The sequence below is a fragment of the Falco rusticolus genome, chromosome 13 (assembly GCF_015220075.1).
Source record: "Falco rusticolus isolate bFalRus1 chromosome 13, bFalRus1.pri, whole genome shotgun sequence".
Lineage (NCBI taxonomy): Eukaryota > Metazoa > Chordata > Aves > Falconiformes > Falconidae > Falco > Falco rusticolus.
Genome location: NC_051199.1, coordinates 19,522,643 through 19,545,224, shown reverse-complemented (window position 1 = coordinate 19,545,224; position 22,582 = coordinate 19,522,643). Strand labels below are relative to the sequence as shown.

Below are 22,582 nucleotides of genomic sequence, written 5' to 3'. Positions count from 1 at the left end.
GAAGATTTGGCACTATTGGAAGCCCTTGATGAGGATGGTGCTTAAGGACTTGTCAAAAGTGGATATTTAACATTTTGCTAGTTTGGTTACTGACAGTTAACGGGGGGCGGGGGGTGGTGTTTGGCAGCATTGGGAGTACCTTCTTCCTGTATGACATACAAAGTGGATACTGTATGCCAACATGAAGGGTTATTTTTCTACACTGCTTAGCTGACAGTGCCGTCTGCCGGACTGAAGTCATGGTCAGCTGTGTTTGTTTCAAGTACCTCTGCCTGCCTTGTATTTAAAGCGCCCTAGTCTAACAGGCAGAGACATGTAAAATCAGCAATCTGCACACAGGGTAAAACCTGGGTTGCCAGTGTCTTCCCCTCCAGGATTACCCTTATGGGCTGGTTCAACCCTTTTCACTGCTGTGGGCTGGATGGCAGCATGTCCAGACAGGCAGGCGATTGGTGTGGTCCCCTCCACGCTGGAACTACAAACAACCCCCTGGCAGCAGCTCCACACTGGTAAGGGGGTGCTTCATTTGTATCCACATGGATAGCAGGAGGAGAGGCAATGACAGCAGTAGTTCCTTGCCTTTAGCACCGAAGTTAAAAATCACTAATCCTAAAGAATAGCTGGTAGATAGCACCGACAAAATGCTGCTTCTGGCTGCATTTAGTAATTATGAAGCAAATGGAGCCTCAGCAACCTCATAAATACATTTGCCATCAAATAAAGTAAGATGAATCCCATGCCTCAAACCTAAAACTACCCACAGTCACCTTCCTTTTCCAGTGTGAGAGAATCACATTCCAGGCTAGCTCCAGCTGGCACCACTGGTTAAAGTGTCTACTGAGCTCAAAAACAAGTAAGGTGTGAAGCTAGGAAGTGTCAACAAATGAGGTTTTTCCCACCTGTGCAACACTTTGGTTCCCTCCAGAACCTCTGCCTTTTCTTCTTTCCTCTGTCTGTCTCACCTCTCCAAAGTGTTCCATTTACAGTGTGTACTGTCTTTGCAGCTTATCTCATTTTCTCATTTATCCTGACTTTCTTTTTTCTTCATTTTTATTGAGTCAAGGCTATCCCTTGACTATTCTTCCACCAGAAGATGTCACTCAGTTTCAGAAATTAGTAGAGTACAAGTCACCCTCACTGTTCTAGAAGGACTAGACAAGTGGCTAAAAGTAGAATTTTGAGCCTACCCTTCAGACAAGTTCTTAGGGATCATTTGAGAATTAATGAGATTTTCTTTTCAGGTTCTTTTTAATATGTCTTGGACATTTGAGCCTTAAGGATCTGAGTAGATTATAAAATATTCCTAGATAAACTGGAATGTAATCCTGCAGTGTCACCTAATAAGAGATAAAAACATATCTGCATACCCTTACACTGTAGTAATCCATGGTAAGTGTCTGTTCATACTTTCTAGGACAACTACACATGCCAGATTAAATGTAAACATTTCAGAGCATGAAATTCAGCTTGAACGTCCTTCCTATGCAAGCTGCATGTAGTGGCTCCAAAGGAAGCTTTGCTCCCCTTTTAGAAAGGAGAGGAGAGGGTGAAATACCACTATTCCAGCTCCCTTCATCCCTTTTCCTGGGCTAAGCGACAATACCAGGGGAAAAAAAAGTAAATAACAATAAACGACAATCTTGGATTTCCTGGGCCACTCCCTTTCAGTGCCACTTCCCCTGCTGTGTTTTCTGGTGCCTGCTGAAGGAGAGAGCAGCCAACTGAACTTAATACAAAAAATATGGTGGCTTCGTTTTAATGCGTCCAGGAGCTGATGCTATTTGTAGAAGAGCACAGAAGGACTAACAGCTCAAGGTGACTACACACTCACCTTTTCTGGTAAGTAATGTGAGTTTTCTAGCTACCCTGCTTTATCTGGACTGGGAGGGGATGGGGTCCCCACCAAGCAAAAAAAAAGTGCAAGATTCGTGTGAAGCAAACATAGAAGAAGGTACTGGCCATTCTGTTCCCCACAGATCATTCTACTGTCCTTTCCTTGCTTCTATCTCATCTCCAAAATCTACTTCTGGTGTTCTCTTGCTTGGTCTGCCTTCCTGGTTTTCAATTTTCTCCCAGCTTGGCTGCATTTGGTTTCACTCTTGGCCACAAAGTTTGGTGTGAAATAAGCTTCTGGAGTACCACACGCACTTTGTGTATGCTGTAGTGAATCCAGGTAGGGCTGAAGTACCTTGTGGTAATTTTCACACATAGGAAGCTGGCTCATATAACAAGAAGACGTCTTTACTATTTGCCTTCGGAGGGAGCTCTAGCCCGTTTATTTGAACTTGGTGGAGAGCTTAACCCTGAACTGATGCACAAAAATACTGTTGTGGGAGAACACACCCGTCTCCTAATGTAGTCGCTTGCTGGTTCATTCCCTTTCTATTTAATGTACTTTCTCATATCTGTGTTTTCAACTCACCTGCACATTCCTCCATTCATTTTTTTTTCCTCACACAATGTCATCCATCTCCTATAAGTTTTTCTTTAGATACCTTCTAAGGTCCATGCTGTCTGCTGTTGCTTCTTATGCTTTCCTTATTGAAATCTCTCCACCTATTCCTCTCACTCCCATCTGTTGTAAAATATATTTGACAGGTGTTCCTCATTCTAGTGTCTTCCACCCTCTTTCTGAGTCTCTCGTATCCTCTTTCTGTTTTTACTCCCTTTCCTACACTATGCAGTTGTTTGCCTTTCCCTGTTCTATACAGTTTCTCAAATTACATGCAGTGTAGCCATAGTTATGTTCCTCAACAGCATTGCTTTGTATGCGTTAAGATAGAAAGCTGGTAATGACAGTATGGATTGCAGCCACTTCACCTCCACAATCAGAAGATACAGGGAAATAACGTCATGGTTGAAGAAAGCAGCCTGAGGCCCTATTGTCACTAACAGTGGTAAGAACATACCGTTTTGAAAAAGAAGTGGTTGTCAGAAAGCTTAGGGGAAAAAGACCAAGTGGGTAAATGGCAGCTTCTCCCTTCCTCTCTCTGGTAGGTCATTGCTAATAGCCTTGTCAACTGCATTTATTTCATTGTGAAAATATGTTTAGTTTTGGAGAATGTAATCAGCATCAGAGTATCACAATTTCTGCACATGAAAGAAAAATGACTCAACCCTTGTTTCTTGGTTTTCTGAATATCAGCCCATGCTCCCAGGATCTTCCCTGTCCCTGGTGTTAGACTGAGTCCCTGCAGCTGTTGCTTCATCATTTTGGAGCCCATCCTGTTGGGAGGGTTTTGGCTTCATCCTGCAATGCCTGGATTCTGCTAAAAGGCTTGGAAAAGCTGACTGCTGAAAAAATCATCACTGGGGAGGAGTTATTGTGTTTAATACACATGATCCAATGAGCTGTGCCACCCTAGAGAAATATGTGGAGAAAATTAAGTGAGCCCCAATGTTTCAGAGTTTCACTTTGGAAAATGTGGCAGAAACAAAGATATACCTGAAGAAAATGGATATTTAAGGTGGATACTGGAATTTAAACTGAACCTTTGTTGCCTGCCATAGAAATATAATGTTAAAACACATATGTTCTATTTAAGCCCTAGATTGTTACCTGGTGGAGAGAAAGAAGGTAATGTGGTTCCTCAGGCGGAGTCAGGTGATGCTGTGTGAAGAGGAGACAGAGAAACTCCAGCTGAATCCAGAGAGAAATCTGGTCTTTGACCAGAGCGGAGGAGGCAGGCAGCACGGCCGGGTGAGGCCATGCCAGCAGCACCGCATGCTGAGGGAGGGAAGCCATTTTAGGAGCCAGGCAGCCCCCTGAGAAGGCTGTGCTGGACATCTTGAGTGGGCAGCAGGGAGGCCACTGAGCTGCCACAGGCAAATATTGCAGAAAGATGTGGGTAAAAAGCACTTGGACTGGATCCTGGAGACAACCTGAGGGGAAGGCGGGCTGCTGGATCGCGGGGGAGCGGCTGCCACTGCCAGCCCATCCTGTGGTGGCACTGAGCTGCCTCACGCCATGGCCGCCTCCCGACGGTTGGAGCGAGGTGGGGGTGCCTCCTCACTCTTCACGCCCTCGCCCTTCCTCTGTGCTGTGGTGACTCTGAGTGCGGAGCTATCTGTTCAGCTCCAGCTCCTGACCTTTTATTTTTTCCTGGCTGCTTCTGCCCCTCTGGTGTGTCCCTGTTTTAGATGGGGAAGGAGGACATTGCTGCTGCCAGGGCAGGGCTGTGGCATCATGGAGGGAGGCAGAGAGCCAGTCTGGAAAAGACAGGAAATCTTCCTCCCTCAGGAACACACCACCAGGAAAAGGGTTTTAAAGCCTCCTGAAGTGGCCAAAGCACAAGAGGAGACATGAATCCCCATGTCAGAGGAACTTGTTAACAGAAATGATGGCAAAGGAATAAGGAAGGAAGAGCTTCTAAGCTTGAAGGGTCTTTGAATACTTGGATTTGTGAGAAATAGCTGATAATGTGAAAACTCAAGGCTGCAAGGGTAAAGACAGAAAGAAAGAGGTGCCGTGGTGAGGCTGTGGCTCTGGCAGTGGCGAAGGTCCTGGCCCTTAATTTCTTCACTTCCACATGCAAAAGGTAACTGGACAAAAATTACTTTTCCTCTTGAGAAAAATCATTTAGATGGAAAAGCTTTGAATACCTAAAAGGACAGGGAGTGCGCTACGTTGATTATAAATGAAAAATTCTGATAAACTGGTGATTTTTAAGTAGATTTTGTAAAACTACACTGGGTACAGAACAGGTAAAAATTACTAGAATTTTTTTTTAGAGAGAAATTTTTTTCCCCTATTGAAGGAGAGTTAAATTAGAAATAAGTGCCTTGAAAAACAAGCTTTTTAGTACAAACAAACAAATCTTTTCTAGAGACACAGAATCATCCCTTTCTTGGTTAATACACATTAACCAGTTATGCTTTAGCAGTAATGAAGTACAGTGGTTGGAAGTTAATTGTCTTGGAGGTCTGGAAACTGCGGGCTGGCAAACTGCAGGCTGTTCTTTCTGGATAAGGGTGTTTCATGTCCCAGAGCCACAAATCCTGTGAAATAGTTTCTGTCCCAAAGACAGGGCACTTGAAAGAAGCAAGCTGATGCACAAGTGGTCTTGGCAGGTTTCCAGAAGATTAATGAAAATGTATTTCTTTTATGAGTGTTTTGCTTTCAGGGGATGGGCATTTTTCAAAGGAAGCATTTAATCTGTTGGCATTTCAGTCTGGATCTGTAACACAAAGCTAAAACTGTCATTGTTAGGTGGTGCCCAGAAGAAGCCCTCTCACATGGTTTTCATGGTCTGATTCCAGGCATGTAAACACCCCTGATGCTAGGTTTATACTTCCTCTGTGTGTTGAGTCTTGGCAAAGAGCTCTGGCTACAGACTTGTGTTTATTCTCAAGCCACCAAGTATGGTACACACATGTCATGACTAGTTCTTGCTGGGGCTCTTAGTTCTGGTTGTAGTTCAAGGTTCCTAGTAGGTTTTACCCATATTCCACACCCCACCATGCCCCACCCCCCCACCCCCTGTGTTTCATACTAGATGCAGTTTCTGTATGCATATGCTTTATTTCTCTGGCAAGCTTTCTGATGATTGATCAAAATATCCTTTAGGACAGGGGTCCTCAAACTTTTTAAACAGGGGGCCGGCATGGATGAAGTGGCAGGCAGTCATCTGCAGCTGCTTGGTTTCCCCCCCCAGCCCCCAGCGGGGTGTGTGTGTGCAGGGGGGTTCTGTAAATACCGGGGACCAGATTGAGGACCCTGGGGGGCCGTATCCAGCCCACGGGCCATAGTTTGAGGACCCCTGCTTTAGGGTATCCACCTTTACGTCGAGATTGAAAGGGGAAATTCAAAAGTAGGCAAAACCCTCAATGAAGTTAGCTATTGCAAATAGATTAGGGAAAAAAAGTGAGGTTATATATTAAATCAGTTATGTTTTCAATTACATTTGAAAGCCTAGCAAATTTTGCTTTTTGTATTAAGCATTAGGTACTCATATATGTATCTTAAGACAAATGTAGGCTTTTAACTTTTATCAGCCTCACCATTACTGGGTATACATGTACATGGAATATATACAAAACATTTTAAAAACACCAAGATTTAATATCCACTTACATTTGCATGCTTAATTTGTATGTATGGCTATTGCTTTTCTAAAAGCATTCAGGAAATATTTGTAGGAGCACATATTATTCACAATTGTTTCAGAATATGTTCCAGAGAATTTATGTATGGATATGTGTATCTACACTGCCTGGAAAATCTTGGCCCTAGTCTTTTAAGACACCATTCCTACAAATCCTGTGATCCATATTTGATAAATATAATCTGAATGAGAAGAGGGAGAGGAGTATGCATCGATTAAATATGCTTGAGCATAAGAATAAGTGGGACAAAAAGGGAGTGGTTGATAATAAAGAGGGAGGGTTAGGGGCGGGGAATAGTTATTACATGAAATTTAAACCCTTATGAAAAAACTGGTTGAGCAACCAGCCTTAATAGCTTTGGTAGACTATTTTTAATAAAGAGAAGCTGGTAAAAGCAGCTGTTAATATGTTGACAATAAGTCAAGTTCTTATAGCCATTGCTGTATTTCTTCTAATTATGCAGTTTTTAAAGTTGCAACGATTACGGAGACAGCTTCCTCCTGGACCAATCCCTCTCCCAATTTTTGGGACCTTGATACAGCTGAACTTTCAGTTTAATCGTGATCTGCTTATGAAGGTATTTATTTTCAGATACTCCTAATTGTATAAAAGTGTCTGTCATTTCCCATTTCTCATGTTGTTTGCTATGTGAAAACATCCTTTCCCAAAACTACATTCGTAACATACTGTAATCGTTAACTAGCCACTGTGGTACTGCACTTGGTCTGGTTTGGGATTGCTGGTTGAGTTGGCAAAATATGAAATAGTTATTGCAGCATAAAGTAGTTCGCCAAGCTACGAACACTGGTATTAGAAGTTCTGAATGTAAGAAAATCATTCTGATGCTTAAACCCATCACCCCTTAACACTAAATTTGACAAATTCAATGTGAAAATTGGTATCATTTAGAATTATATCAGATTTGCAGTTAGGGGAAAAAGTAGTATTTAAAAAAATCACTTTTACAGCATGGATTTTTTAGCTTTCTGAGCACTGCCATTCTCTAGCTTGAGCAGTAAATAGATACTTAAGATGCACTATGTGTGTCTATGCTTGTTTGCATTGACAGAATCTAAAAAAACCCAAGAACATTTTGTAAATTGTTTTTTGAGGAGTACATCTGTGCACAAAGCCACCTCTATTTCATTCTTTTAGTGCTCACAGTGCTTTTGGGATTCTCAGTAGGCAGGTGGCTTTTGTCATTCTGATTTGGACAAGGCAGTTATTCTGACCAAAGGGCAGGTTCAGTCAGGAAGTAAGGACACTCTCACATTTCAGTACCTAAATATGCAAATGAGCAGAAGGAAAGAAGAAAGTAATTAGTCCAGTCTCCAAAAGCTAGTTCCTTCTCTTACATTTCTGTGTTCTTTTTGTGCCACTTTACCAGTACAAATGATAGAAACCCTCTTGAAACAAATCCACGTGTAGAAAATACCCTTTTATCACACGAATCATTGTGAACTGAGCCTTGGTTTATATACAATAATAAAAGCTCCCTAATGTTTCTTGACATAGATCTGTGGCTCAGCAAAGATGGAATACTCAGTTGTTTCCAACAGTGAATGCTAGAAAAGACATTCATGCTTTGTCACAGATAGTTGTAATCTTGTGGGAAAGATCGAGAACACCATTCCACCTTGGGGCTGGTCTTGTAATCAGTGTAAAAACAGGTTCATCCTCTGTTTGTTTGCAGTATGTGGGATTTAATCTGTGCTTTCCTGGCTTCTCTCCTGTCTAAAGCTGGCAAAAATTCATGGCAACATCTTCACCTTATGGTTTGGACGGTTCCCAGTGATCATACTGAATGGATTTCAAGCAGTTAAGGATGGTATGACCACGCACCCTGAAGATGTTTCTGGGAGGCTAGTGACTCCTTTCTTCAGAGCAATGGCCAAAGGAAAAGGTGAGAATTTCTTGCCAGGAATATTGCACAGAAACATAATCTTGACAAATTGCAGCTGTTTTGTAACTTGTAACCACTTCCAAAGGTACCACAGTAGCAGGGTTTGTCTATGAGGAATGCCTGCCAGGTGAACTGCAAAGAAGGGAAGGCTGAAATAGCCTTTGGATAGCAGAGGGAGGAAAAGATCAGCAAGATAAAAAAGACTCATAATATCTTGTGTGAAGCATTCACTGGAGCAGATTCATAGGTGATGAGGTGAGGCAGTGGTAGTCTGTGCCACAGAGAAGTGGAGGAAGAGCAGGAAACATACCTCCTTGTCCTGAAATTACTGCCTCCCACCAATACGTTTTCAACTGAAGAGTGAGCTTGATGGTGGGATCTTCTTCCCATTCCCTTCCTTTTGTGAATATTTTCTTACTCTCACAGTTGCATCTAGAGATTCAGTGCACTTCTGTTTCAACCTTGCTGTAGGTTTCATATTCCCCAACCATACTGGAAATTCCCAAACTCCTGATTTTCAAGAACACATACATTATGAAACAAACTTTTTTGGGGGGGGACTTCAGTATTTTTTAAGGAAACTTAATTCCCTAAATATTTTTTATTTGAATTTCAGTCATTTGTGATTCTTATACTTCATTAAAGATCCTGTTAGCATATGATGTTTATTTCTCCTGATGATATTTGTCACAAAGCCTAAGTAGTGAACTTAGGAACTTTTCTCCCTGACTGTGGACAGTCAAAACTCTTTCCCCATTTCCCTTCATGAGAATCATTACCCTGGTCAGGTGCGCTCCGATCATAGAAGAGAACAGGAGGCGCGCACTTCAGAGTGTCTAGAGAAGCAGCTGTCAAACCTTCTGAGATAACTGGTTGTCTTAGATCAAGCTTAATCCTACAAATTGTCCTTTTACACAGTTGAATTTTTCCATTTTAGCCCTGCTCACATGCTTACATGCCACAGCTGTTCCTTTGTTTCTTTGTGTTCATAGGCAATGCATAATAATAGTTTCATTATATTCTGTGGCTTAGTAAATCTTTTGATGTAGTCTTTGTTTATAATAAATATTAGAAAGATAAAGAGATTTTCCTTGAATGGATACAGGGATTATGTTGGCAACTGGTCACACCTGGAAGGAGCAGAGGAGGTTTGCACTGAGGACTCTACGTAACCTTGGTCTGGGGAAAAGAGGTCTGGAGCATCGAGTTCAAGAAGAGGCCCAGTACCTGGTAGCCTTCTTTGCAAGTATGAAAGGTATCTCTGTAATAAATACTGATTCCTTTTTGTCATTACTCTGATGTCTTTTGTATATGAACTTCTGTGTCCCACTCTGAAATTAAGGGCAGCTTTTTTTCCACAAGAAAGTGTGCATGGTCTTACAATGTCTATGTGGAAAGGATTGAAAATGCAAAAACCCCAGTCCTGTGTTTTCAAGGAAACTATCCTTGTCCAGAGTTATTTACAAAACTACTAAAAATGGGAAGCAAAACTGGAGGTTATTTATTATTTATATCATAGAATGCTTAAAGTGGAAAGGATCTTTGAAGATTGTCTATACTGACCCCTTCTCAAAGAAGGTTTCTTAGGGCTGAATCCAGTTGGGTTTTAAATACCTTGCAAGAATGGAGGCTTCACCACCTGTCTAGGAAACTTTACCAGTGTTCAGTCAGCCCTACAGTAAAAAGATTTCTTATATTTAGGTAGAATTTAATGTATTTCATTTTTTGCCCATTGCCTCATTTGATACCACTGAAAAAAGTATAGTTCCATGTTCTTTATTCCCTTCCACCAGGTATTTATACACATTTAAGATACTTCCCTTAGCCTTCTCCTCTCCAGACTAAACAGTCCCAGCCTTCTCAGTCTTTCTTATGTCAGATGCTCCAAAACCCTTAATCGTCCTTGTGGCCCTTTGCTCAACTTGTTCCAGTATGTTGATGTCTCTCTTGTACGGGGGGGGCCTGGAACTGGACCCCGCACTCCAGATGGGTCTCACCAGTGCTGAGGTGATGGGAAGGACCACCTCCCTTGACCTGCTGGCAATACTTTTCCTAGTGCAGCCCCGGATGATGTTGGCCGCCTTAGCCTCAGGGATGCATTGCTGGGTCATATACAGTGCTGGTGCATAAAGACATGGACACATTATCAATGCTGATGAATTAAATCTCATAATTCCATTTGCATGCACTCTGTAAAGCAGTGACTAGAATCTTGTCTTCATTACATTTTACCCTGATCACCCCTGTTAGGAGCATGTGAGTTGGATTTCCCAATATGGACCATTATGCAAAAGCACAGTAAATCAGGACAGGCTGGGGCTAGCACTGTATCATTTAAAAGTAATTAAATCTAGCCTAAATCCCATGGTATAAGAACTAGGAGGGATTGAGATGTGACCATGTGGGCAGGAAAAAAGGCCCAGAACAATAAGTTGCTAATCAGAATCATGCGCTGGGTGTTGGACAGTTGCATCCATATATGCATAAATATCGTTGTTTATAGTAATTTGTTCTGGAGTCATAGAATAGTTTTATTGGGATTAGGTTTTCAAGTAATTGCTTTAACATTAGTTATTATATCATTGACACCATTGGTTGAAAAGGCATTTTAGCTTGCTGGATGTTCTACATCTCTAACAAGGTAAGACAAAATGTAGTAGCCTTGCACGTACTTATGTCCTTGCTGAATAAGACTGCCTCTTTTTTTACAGTTTCCCCCTCAGGTTCCCTTTGACCACAGTGTTCTCAGTCATTCCCATGGCTGAGACCTATTTTGAATTTCCCAGACAGCAGATTTGCATGGATTTTTTTTCCCTTACCTCTAAAATTGCTCTATCTAATATACAAAATATTTTACATATCCGGCATTTCTTTAGGGTGCCACACATTCCTGGGATTATGAGGTTGCACCATAGTTGTCAAGAATCAGTTTGATACTACAATTTTCTAAGAAGATTGCTGCTTCTCTGTGAAATGCAATGCTTTCTTGAAAGTTCTTTGTGTAACCTATAATACTCTCTCATTTCGCTAAAGCAGATAGGGGGTATTAACAGTGACATTTATTATTATGATTGCAGGGAAACCCGTGGATCCTTCTTTCCCTCTAGTTCATTCTGTCTCAAATGTAATTTGTGCTGTTGTTTTTGGACATCGCTTCTCTAGAGAGGATGAAACCTTCCATGAACTGATTAGAGCCACAGAGCATCTATTCAAATTTGGAGGCAGCTTTATTCATCGTGTAAGTAAATGATCTGTTGCCTTCTTCCAAATAAGACAGAAAGTGAGAAATGCAGATTCAAGAGGTAACTGTTAGGCAAAAGTTTTCGTGTGGGTGAGTGATTTTCCTTGCAGCTTTACTGGGCAGTGCACTATCTCAAAGCATAGTGGTAATGCTCTACATACCAGCCTTGATCATTTGTGTTCATTGTCCTGTGTTTGAGTACTGTGATAAGGTACTTTGCCCCTTAATCTTTGCAGCAAGGCACAAGCTGATGGACTACTCCTGGGTCATGTTTGTTACTTCATTTCTCAACCCCCACGCATAACGGATTCCTGCCTTGGGCATCATGATTGTTAAATACTAAATGTCAGATCTGAAAGCATGATTCACATGCCAGGTTTAGGCACTGTTTTATATACAGTCAACAGAGAGAAGAATGATTCAAATACTTAAGTGTTTTGCCTGTGGCCCCTTATCTCCTTTTTTTCTATAAGAAGTGGAGACATGAAGACTTCCCAGAGAAATTCCACTCCTTCACCCTGAGTGAGGAGCAGCTCTAAATGCAGGCAGCAGAAGACAGAAAATGCTAAGCCAGCAAATATACCTGTAAGCTGGGCAATCAAAACAATCAGCACTCTTCTGAGAGTCAGGGACTTCCTGACACTAGAAGAGGCTTTTTTTGCATAAAAGCATATTCAGAGTGGCCCAGGAGTTCTAGTTCTGGTTATACTTCTAAAGTTGTCCCATACATCTTATACTGTAGCCTTATTATGTAAAACACTCAAGCAGTCCCTCTGTAATACAGAGATTTCCTCCGCTGCACACACCCCCCCCCCCCCCCCCCCCCATGAAGCATTCTTCTTGCTGAGTTATGATGATCAGGTTCCCTTTTGCTTAGCCTAGCTTTGGTCCTGTAAGTTGTGTCTAATGGTGGCAGGTGAGACCTGGTTTTGGCATAGCCAATGTACCTCTTTTTTTTCTCTCCTTCCTATCCTAGCTTTGCTTTAGTCCAATCAATAAGATGCTATTCTGGGAAATAAGAACAGGGGTTCAAACGATTCCAGATGGAGTCTTCCCACTTCCTGAATGCAAAGGGTACTCAGTATTATATAAAAAGTGGACACTGCTGCACCCACATCACCTTTTCTTAACTGGATTACATGCTGTCAGGCACTGAACAGGATAAAACTGCGGCATGGGCCTCTCCAGAAATAGAGGAGGAGTTTTGGCAGGACTGGTAGCCAGGAAAGTGGATTGGCTCAGTTCCTATCTTGAATATTGACAGCTAAATTCCATTTATAATTAGGGTGCCATAGTAGCCAGAAAGTGCATACATTTCAGAGTGGGAATGCATGTAATCTGGGCAACCATACATAACTAGTCAGGCCACCGTTGTATGTAAGGCTTTTGAACAGATTTTGAAAGAAAAATTACCAGAGATGGAACTAAACAAAAAGGATATGAAGTTCTATGTGAATTTACATAGGGCTGCACTACTACCTTTCTGTAATAAGGCAATGATTAATTGATAACTGGATGTCTGACAATAAGAACTGATTTTCCAAAAAGACAGAAGTATAGTGTATCTAATTCAGCCAGACTTCAGTGAACATCTAATAATGTGCTTTCTGTGGTATAATTAGGAGAGTACAAGAACTCGGCAGAATGAAGACTGAGAAAGGGTAAAACTTCTTCTGATGAATAAATGATGGGATTGTGTTTTGAGCAGGAAAAGAACTATTAAAATACACTGCAGATACAAGAACAATGTATACAAATTACCCAGGAATAAATATAGGCTGAAAATCAGAATTAACTTTCTAGCCTAGCTATCAGAATAGGTAGCAAGCAGCTATTCTTAGGCCAGATGTCCCCGAACAGTAAGAGAAAGATAAAATTAATCTGGTTGTGTCATCTAACATCATCTTCTTTTCTAGAGGAGAGACTCAAAATTGTCAGGTAGCTGTTTCTCAGCTTTCATGGGTTTCAGATGTTTCAAGTTTTATTGAGGTCCCCCGAGAACTCAGTTAGTAGAGAGTGCATTGGTGGGTTACCGTGTTTGCTGGTAGCTGGCCCTTGCTTTGGGTTGTATCAGCTGCTTTTGCACATCCAGATGAAGACAGTTTCAACGGTTTTGCTTCTTCCTTCTTGGTATTTATTCTCCACTGGAGGGCAGGATCTCACTTTTTAGATGTCTGAATACAGTTCATTGTAATTGAATACATGAATTGGATAATTGAATAAATAAATACAGCTAATTCTAATTATAATCATTCTAATTTGGCTTGTGGTTGAGCTGAAAGACTGTGGAACTCTGAATCTCACCATCGACACAGCTAGAAATTTTATGTACTGTTTCACAACTTGAAAACATAAGCACAGTCTTTGTCAGAATATTTTACTAATGACGTCAAAACGACACGCTAACGTGAATACTACCTTCTCTTTTTAGTAGGCCTACAATGCATTTTCTAGTAATAGAGACTTTATGGTACTTCTTGTGTGTCACTCCCACAGCTGTATGAAGTCTTCCCCTGGCTGATGCGCCGACTGCCTGGGCCTCATAAGAAGGCATTATCTAGCTATGATGTCCTGAGTTCTTTTACAAGGAGAGAGATCAGAATGCACATGGAGCGTGGGATACCAGATGAACTGCAGGATTTCATTGACTTTTACCTGGCTCACATTGAAAAAGTAAGTGTTTATTCTGCCTGATCATACATTCATGAGGAATAAGGTGAAACGGACCATTAAATAATCCACTCTGAGCCCTTTTATCACAATCTCTTACCATTGACAGACATCCTAATGTGAAAACAGTAACCATGGACTTGCTAAATCCTTTCTAGTTATTGATATGCCACAGCACTTTGCAATTCTTTCATTAAAGGGCAGGTTAATACACTGTGTTTTTTCTCATTGGCACAAGTTACAAAATGATTTAAGGCCTCAAGGAGAGAACACTGAATTTCTAAATGGACCAAAGCAGAACTTGGAAGGTCTTGGGGAGACAGAGTGGGATGTTCTGAATAGGATATTTGGCTGGTAAGCATTTGTCAAGAGAGGTTGCTGCAAGAGGACAGTTAGATTTTGAGAGCATTTTGTGGGGAAATAACCTAGGATCAGTGGAGTTTCAGACAAGGCTGGAGAAGAGGTGAGTGCCAGGATCAGTGAAGTTTCAAGCAGACAAAGGTAACTAGGAGAAATAAGGACATTTGGGGCAGGCAGGCGTAGTAGAGGTAGGTGGGAATCTATGGTTTTGAAAGGCTGTAGGGGGCTTGCATAAGCTGTGAGTGGGGACATAGCTCTCTCCCTTTTCTAGACCTTACCAGGATCACTTTGTCTGAATCTCTTGGGAACTGGATCCCCTACCTGTTCCCTTGACTAGCAGCTGCCCTTGCCCTCTGTGACTCCTTCTACCTCCACTTAATCACTCTTCCTTCCTCCTCTTCTTGACTGCAGCAGGCCATATCCCTGGCCTCCTGTTCTGCTTGGTGATACGAAGAAAAAGGAGAAAGAGGAGAAAGTGACAAGATGAGACTGGTGTTAATGGGGGGTGATAAGGCAACGGTGGCTCAGAGAGACAAATGAGATATCTAGAGACAGGGGTATCTATTCCTGCAGCCCCAGGAGAAGTGTGTAGTGACTGCTGCTCTGGGGAAAGCCATTGCCCCTTCCAGCATGGTCCAGTGCTGGTTGCAATAACAGAGGGCACTGCAACATTGTCAGGCTGTAGGCACCCATCCTGAATCTCCTGGCACAGCTGAAACTGATCTGCCCTCCAGGACTGCTGCCTGCCTTGTGTACTCCCTGACTTGGCTCTGCTGTTGTGCTCAGTCTCATTACAGAGACATGCATCCAGGGAAGAATGTCTATTCGCTATTTCTTTCAGCCAGCTCTTCAGTTTTTTAGCATGTGTCTTACGAATACTTTGTGGTGCTTTACTTTTTTTCTTATTGTGGGGAACAAAAGCAACTGTCTTGTGGAACTGCAAGTATATTGCAACTGTGAAATTGTCATTATCATCCAAGCTAGTAATTCTATCAAAGAACCAAATAGACCTCCTTGCCAAGATCAGTTTTCTATATCATAGTAAATAGCATTCAATTGCATTTCTAGCTGGTAATTCTTTATCAATTGATTCCCATATCAGCTCATACATTTTTATGTCCAGGGTAGATGCCAGCCTAATTGGTTTCTAGTTCCTTGGATCCTGTTGTTTTAGGTTTTTTTATACTGGCAGAATATTAACATGTCTGGTCTTCCAAAGTGTGTAACTGCTTCTAAAGCATTTCACTGCTGTTCTAAGATTTATGAGACTTTAACATCAGTGGACCAGAAATGTTTCAGCAAGCTCTTCTGGGAGTCTCCTGGGTGGAAATCATCCAGGTTTGTTTATTAAAAAATTTGAACTGTCCATAATAGGTATGAAGGGGCAAGATAAAAAGATTAGATGTTATTACAACAGGGGAAAACATTCTTCCTGCTTTCCAGTTGTTCCATCGGCAAAATAAAGGTTCAAGACCCCTAAGCCTAACCTCCCTAAATTTAGACGATGAATTCCCCTAAAACCATAATAATCTTCTTTCTTAGTTTCAGTATGCACAGACATGTCCTCACACTTCTAACGGAAAACTGTAAAACCCCGGAGCAGCTATATGTGAGTCATTGTGGCCTTGTAGTGGAGAAGCAGCCTGAATACCACAGGCTAGAACTTCTGATAGCCCAGCGTTCATTACCTGGTCACTGTATCGCTTGGTAGGAAAGCTATGGGATGGAATATGGGTTGAAGCATGAAGAATCACATGCTGGTACACATCTTAAGGGGAACTTTTACTTATGAAACATTCTAAACATAGCACTGTTTGCACAATTAAGCCAATAATCCTGTTCTGTGGAGAACATGTGATTTAGCTTCATGATTAAGAGTGGAGTAAACATGGTTTGTCCATTTGTGAAATGTTAGCTTTTTGTATTGATAATGATCTTTGGTGTCTGGTGTCCTTTATCAGTCCCTCTGTATTGTACTGTAGGCAGAACACACTGCAGCTTGGAACCAGTGACAAAATCACATTTAACCCTATTCTGCTTTTTCTAACTTTCATATATAAACATCTACTTTTCTTATCCTTTGCAGTCCAAAGGTGAACCCAGGTCTACATACAATGAAGACAACATGGTTTATTCCATAAATGACCTTTTCTTGGGTGGATCAGAGACAACAAGTACAACCTTGTACTGGGGACTGCTCTATATGGTGGCAAATCCAGACATCCAAGGTGAGTAGATAAGCACATCACAAATATCTCTGATGCAATAGAATGGCCAAGTCATAACATCTTCATGGATCAGAGATTATTCCTAGATACTGGTATATGGCTAGTGGCACATGGACCTTTTTTTTACTGGTAGATCTGCACTAAGCAGCATTGGTAGATCCAGAGTATTTGTATACAAGCTGTTACAGCAGTCACAGGCATAAGGCAGTTTCCAGAAAGAGTTAACAGTTTGGGAGGTATGCATCAGTATAGGAGATTGTGGATGATTGATAGGTAGGGGTTGAGGTCTTAGCGGAAATTAAGATCATGGTAGGGTGGTCAACCGAGTAAGAGGACTGGAGCTGCTGTTTGGGAAGCCAGAGGATTTACACACATAATCCTTGAAGGAAAAGCAGTCACTGCTGCAGCCATTGGTGAGATGCTGATGGTACTTCCAGAAACTGACTTGGATTCTGTCTTGGTCATAAACATGACTGATGGCTGAAAATAATTAACCAGAAACTCATGTGTGATAGTAGGGATGTCACTCTTTGGAAACTTAACTTCAGTTCTGCTACAAGGAGTCCTGCCCTTCTTTCTGCTCTCTAAGTCACAGAAGTAGGAAAGATAATCACCTAAAGGTCACTTGGCAACTTTGACTTGATTTTTGTCCATCAGTCCATTTATGGTCCTAAGGTATCAGAATGTCTCTTTAATCTATTATTAAATTAACTCTGTGATGTATTTGAGTTTCTTGCAAAACAAATTACTCCTGTTGGGAGGAAAATTTGATGTCTCATCTGTTATGTCTATGTGTATTTAAGAAGTTTATTTTTAAGTCTAGCTTTTAGATAACCATCAAACACTTCCATAGAGCATTAAATGCAAACCAAAGAAAGAATGATCTCTTATGCTGGGTAACAGAAATCTCATTGTTAGATAGCAGAATATGTGCAAATACCCAGATAAGAACAGGATTTTAGATGGAGGAAAGAGATGAAGATAAGAAAAAATTGCTCAACTTGTAGCTGTCAGACAAGAAGGTCTGCTTAATCTCATGTTATTGCATGCTTATTATTACTTAATGTAATTAGGGTTATGAAAGCACTGACTCACCCAAATAATTTTATTTATCTAAATATAATACCTTGCACATACTTGGGAAAGCAGGGTGTGTGCAGAATAATCCTTCCTGGGCTTCTTGAGTCATACTTTGCATCTAGATTCTCATGATGAACTGACACCCATATATCTGTCCTCATGGAATTGGTGGCTTCTTTTTGAACCCATTCATACTTTTGCCAGTGTTGACACCCAGTGACAATGTTATGCAGTTCCACTATGTACCAAATGGGAAAGTTTGGCCTTTTGCCTACTCACTGAATCGGGCTCTCGTTCTCTGAATTCCTGGAACAGAGACATATTTATACTTAAGCAGTGACTGATCACATCAAGTTATCCTGGATCCTGAAGTAGTCGTGCTTGATTTTGCAAAGCTAGTTCTTTATAGAAGGAAATTTACTTTACTTAGAAATCTTTCTGGATATACATTTTAAATTCTGTAAGTTGTCAGGGTCTACCTAACATAGTTTTCTGAAGGACTGTTGGCAGTCACTGAACAGGTTTGATGTGAATGAGCACAAACTGATCAATGCACAACGGGCTTCCCTGTATCTTAGTGTTGCTCCAAAGAGCCTGGCAAAAGACAGGATCATCTGTTAAAAATCTAAGGCATTTTTATTATGTGTGTATTGCCTCTCTTGAAGTTTACATTAATGCTCCCAACACACCTGTGCAGTAAAATTATTTAAATCACGCTATTCTTGATCAAAAGGCAGGTGCCAAGAACGAGGTGCAGGGTTTTTTAAAGGTATTTGGACATTGTTCTAGTTGGCTTCACTTAACAGATGTCCTTACATAAGAACCATTTCCTTTTAATAGGAATTAGGCTTTTAAGGCCCAGATCCACCTGGTTTAAATTCCAGAGAGCTGTGACTTCAATGGTTCTAACTGGCTGTAGGTGCCTGAAGTACCTAGGCAAAAGAAAACATATGATAAATGAGTTATCTCTTGCATTTAAGTGTAAAGAAGGCCACTCTTCAAGAGTTCTAAATTTTGAGCAACAAATGTCTTTTCTTAATCTACAATCCAATAACTTCAGACCCGGTCTCATACGTTTAAGCTGTTGCAACACACTCCTACTTTTATTTTCTTTGTAAAAGTCACATTTTCACGTTAATTTTGTTGCTGTCCTCCTAGTTCTAAATGGGAAATGTCTTTGAAAATGGAATTAGTGAAAATAAATGACATGTTTTTCCCCCTGAAATGGTGAATATTTCTCCACAGAGAAAGTGCAGAAGGAGCTGGATGATGTTCTGGGTCCTTCCCAGTTAATCTGCTATGAGGATCGAAAAGAACTGCCCTACACAAATGCCGTGGTTCATGAGGTTCAGCGATTCAGCAATATTATCTCTGTTGGCATGCCCAGAGTGTGTGTGAGGAGCACTACATTGCTTGGCTTTCCCCTCAAAAAGGTACAAACACAGTTTCTCTGTTCCTACAGAATTTTCCTGCATCAGTAGAGCAAGGTGTGGATTAAAATCTATTTGTGCCAGGGTCTTCTCCTGAACAGCAGTGGGGTTGGATACCTCTGGCTCATAGCCTGAATGGGAACAAGGACAATAAACTATCTGCCAGTCTGAGTTGAGCGACACAGCTCTTGAGAGAGGGTTATCAGGAGTGAAAGGTGCCCCTGGATGGAAGAGGGGATTTTAGCAAGTGTTTCTACAGAAGAGTGAAGACAAGACCTTGGAGATTCATACTGAAGGACACTGTGATTGATTTGTGCTGATAAGGCATTGGAAAGATTTCTGACTGATCTTGCTGATTTTGCCTGCAGATCCAGGGAAAAGCATGAAAGTTTGCAACTAGCTTTCATCGAAGAGACTAAATCACCGAAACTTCTAACGTTAGAAGTGAGAATGAGTTTAGTCCAAATAGAGTTGTTAGTTTCTACTGATGTGGTCACTTCCATTGTCAGGCTTGGACTGCCATTCTGAAACAAAAAGACTTCATGTTCCTCACAGTTCGTACTGGAGACATGAACCTACTGGCATACAACACAGCTCTGAAAGGAAACGAATATGGTCTTGCCTAGCCAGTTCTGACTGCTGGGGGAGGACTGACAGTGAGAACTGAGTTAGTGTTTTTCTCCTTTCAGGGCACCATAGTTCTTCCAAATATCGCTTCATCTTTGTATGACCCAGAGCAGTGGGAAACACCTCGACAGTTCAACCCTGGTCACTTCCTGGATAAGGATGGAAACTTTGTGAGCCAGGAAGCGTTTTTACCATTCTCAATAGGTAAATGGACTGACAGCACAGGCATTATTGGTTTGGATTGGGACTGTAGAATTAAGATGCCTATTAAAAATCTATTGGTCATTTATTTTAAACCTCTTTGTGGAAAACAGTGATAAAAGCAACATGATTATTTTCAGTACTGTTTCCCAATCCAATTATAAACATTTGTTCTATTGAACAAATAATAAGATAGAAAATCAGAGATATACTGACAAATGTATATATCTAACTTGCCCTATTTTTTGAAGGAAATTCTCTGCTAATGATTATAGTTATTGACTTGGGGCATAAATTTCAACACCAGACTTGCATTTGAAAAGTACTTGCAAGGCAGCTGTGCTGATTCTTTGTGCATACAAAGCTGGATCACAACATCGTCCAGGAAGGGCAAGTCCTTTTTCTTCATTTACATGATTGAACAAATTCCTTTAAAGTTGTCAGTCAAATGAAGATGAGGTTTTTGAGGTACTTGAAGTGAAACTCAGAGCAGAAAGGGTCCACAGTTATCTGTAGCTGCAGGGAGGATTCTTTAAAGGAAGAATTACATGAAGTTTTATGTCATTGATTGCATTAAGTCTTGAAGAAATTCTGGACTCAATAAAAATACCTTTGCTTTTTGTGAGGCTGAACACGATTGTTTTTGAGGTCAGGGTAATTTACTCACTGTCCTTCCCCTCTTCCTTCTGCAGGGCACCGTGTGTGTTTGGGGGAGCATCTAGCGAGGACCGAGCTCTTTATTTTCTTTGCCAACCTGCTGCGGGCATTCACCTTCCGGCTCCCTGAGGGAGTGACGAAGATCAACACAGAGCCCATTTTTGGGGGTACACTGCAGCCCCACCCATACAGCGTTTGTGCCATTCCACGCTAGGGTGGACATGTCCAGTATGTAACAGACCATCAATTAAGCAATCTTATTTCCCTTTCTGACCTGGCAGATTTAAATCCAGTATGCTGGTGAGCAAATGCCAAAACTGACTGGCAGACTTCAAAAATTAATTCATTAACTCCTAGTTACCCTGTTTGCAAAAGCAAAGGAGTCTGGAAAAATGTACCTGGAAAATTCTGCTTCTTTGTATTACTGTCACCACTCATAACATTTCAGTCAACTTTTTGTTGATGGTCACTAATAAAAGACATGAAGGAAAAATTAGCAACTGGTTTTGTTTATGATGACTTAGAGTTCACTGAGAATTTCTAGATTTGATGCAGCAGAATATGCATAAGTCATCTTTAAATCTACCAGAGGATAAGTGGTTTCAGTCCAGCAGGGAAAAGGTGCAGGCTGAAACTCAGTGAGGAGTGAAGATGGAGACAGAGGACTTCTTTTAAGGCAGATACTTTTAATATTTTAAAATTCTGCCAAGTTAATTTTTGGAAAATCCTTTCTAACAGAGAAACTGTTTAGTCCTGTGAATTGAATCCTGTCAGGATCAGCACTGTGTGGTGGCTATAGCAGGTGCAAGGAGCTCCTCCAAGGAGCAGTCTGGGTGAGGAGCTGGCTGTAGTTAGAGCTGATGGTGAATTGAAAAATAGACATGGAAAACACCAGAGTTATTTTTTTAATGCCTCTGAAGTTCAGCGGTATACCTGAAGCTACGAAAGCTTGTCATAGTGGTCAAATTCAATGAAAGAGTCTATAATAGCAGAAAAGGAAAAAATTGTTCCTGTGGTGAATATGAATTTATTTATATTGTCTGCAAAAGACTTGTAAAGTGTAAGTGAACTTGTCCTTCATTAATATTCCTATTCCTGTGAGAGAGGATAGGACAGCTAAACAGATGATCATCTGTTAAATCAGTTATCACTAGTTCTGATGTATGACTGAGATTAGTTTAGGCAGTTTACCATGAACCACAAATTTAGACCTGTCTCATTATATCTAATTCAATAGCTGATGGAACACAGCATCGAAATAGTAAGCACTTGAAATTTAGCTGTTATTAAATTAAATGGCAGAATTGGCGAAATACGGAAGATCACATCCTGACATTTTATTTGACAGGAAACTGTGTGCCCTGTTAAAAACAGATGTCAGAGTCTCTGTGGATTTGCATGTGTGCACAGACAGATAAGGCAAAGCACAAACCACTGTGATTTGGGAACAATGGAGCTGTCATTGCTTCTTTAAAATGAAGCTGGAAACATCAGTAAGCATTATAAGCATTACTGTCATTGCTACGTGATGCTGTCGCTCCTGATGGCCACGTGCTTCCTCAGGTACCCTTCCAAAAAGGAAGCTCATAAATACGCCCGAGACGGAGGCTCGCCCAGGAAGGCCCGTGTGCAGCCGGAGCAGGTTGAGTTGCCTGAACCCACGGGGATAACACAACACAAAACAACAGGCATAAAGGCCGCTTGTCCAGATGCTTAAGAGGAGACACGCAGGGTGATGCAGAGGAAAACTACACATTGTACGTGGGTAGGTTATTTGCTCATGGTTGTGGGTGGTCTGTCAGTGACAGGAACTGCTCGCTGGTGAATTTTAATCCATTGTGCAGACGCCCAGGAGAGGAGAGCCCAGCACACGAGTGTGGCAGCAGGACCTCAGCAGCAGGCTCACAGCAGGGAGGTGGGAAAGGTTTGTTTTCCAGAGCCCTTGCATTTCTGTTCTTGCCTGACCTATTTTAAAAACGATTCACTGTAGCTCATGTTCTAATAAAGCATGGTCTTTTTTAGCTTTTAAAAGCCTTTTAAAACCTGGATGATGTTGCCACAGAAGGCCAACAAAGCTGAG

At 41.3% G+C, this 22,582-nt stretch overlaps 2 protein-coding genes across 4 annotated transcripts in view; one reads left to right on the top strand and one right to left on the bottom strand.

Moving 5' to 3' along the window:
* The window catches only part of LOC119156454 (cytochrome P450 2J2-like), a 120,056-nt gene that overhangs the window by 46,465 nt on the left and 51,009 nt on the right, over positions 1–22,582 (bottom strand). The gene's annotated exons all lie outside the window — the stretch shown is intronic.
* LOC119156886 (cytochrome P450 2J2-like) lies at positions 3,968–20,998 on the top strand. Its single transcript, XM_037407292.1, has 10 exons — positions 3,968–4,055; positions 6,486–6,682; positions 7,846–8,008; positions 9,114–9,263; positions 11,086–11,246; positions 13,746–13,922; positions 16,366–16,507; positions 18,833–19,020; positions 19,707–19,848; positions 20,538–20,998. The coding sequence occupies exons 1-10, from the start codon at positions 3,968–3,970 to the stop codon at positions 20,714–20,716; spliced, it is 1,587 nt and encodes a 528-aa protein (XP_037263189.1). The 3' UTR covers positions 20,717–20,998.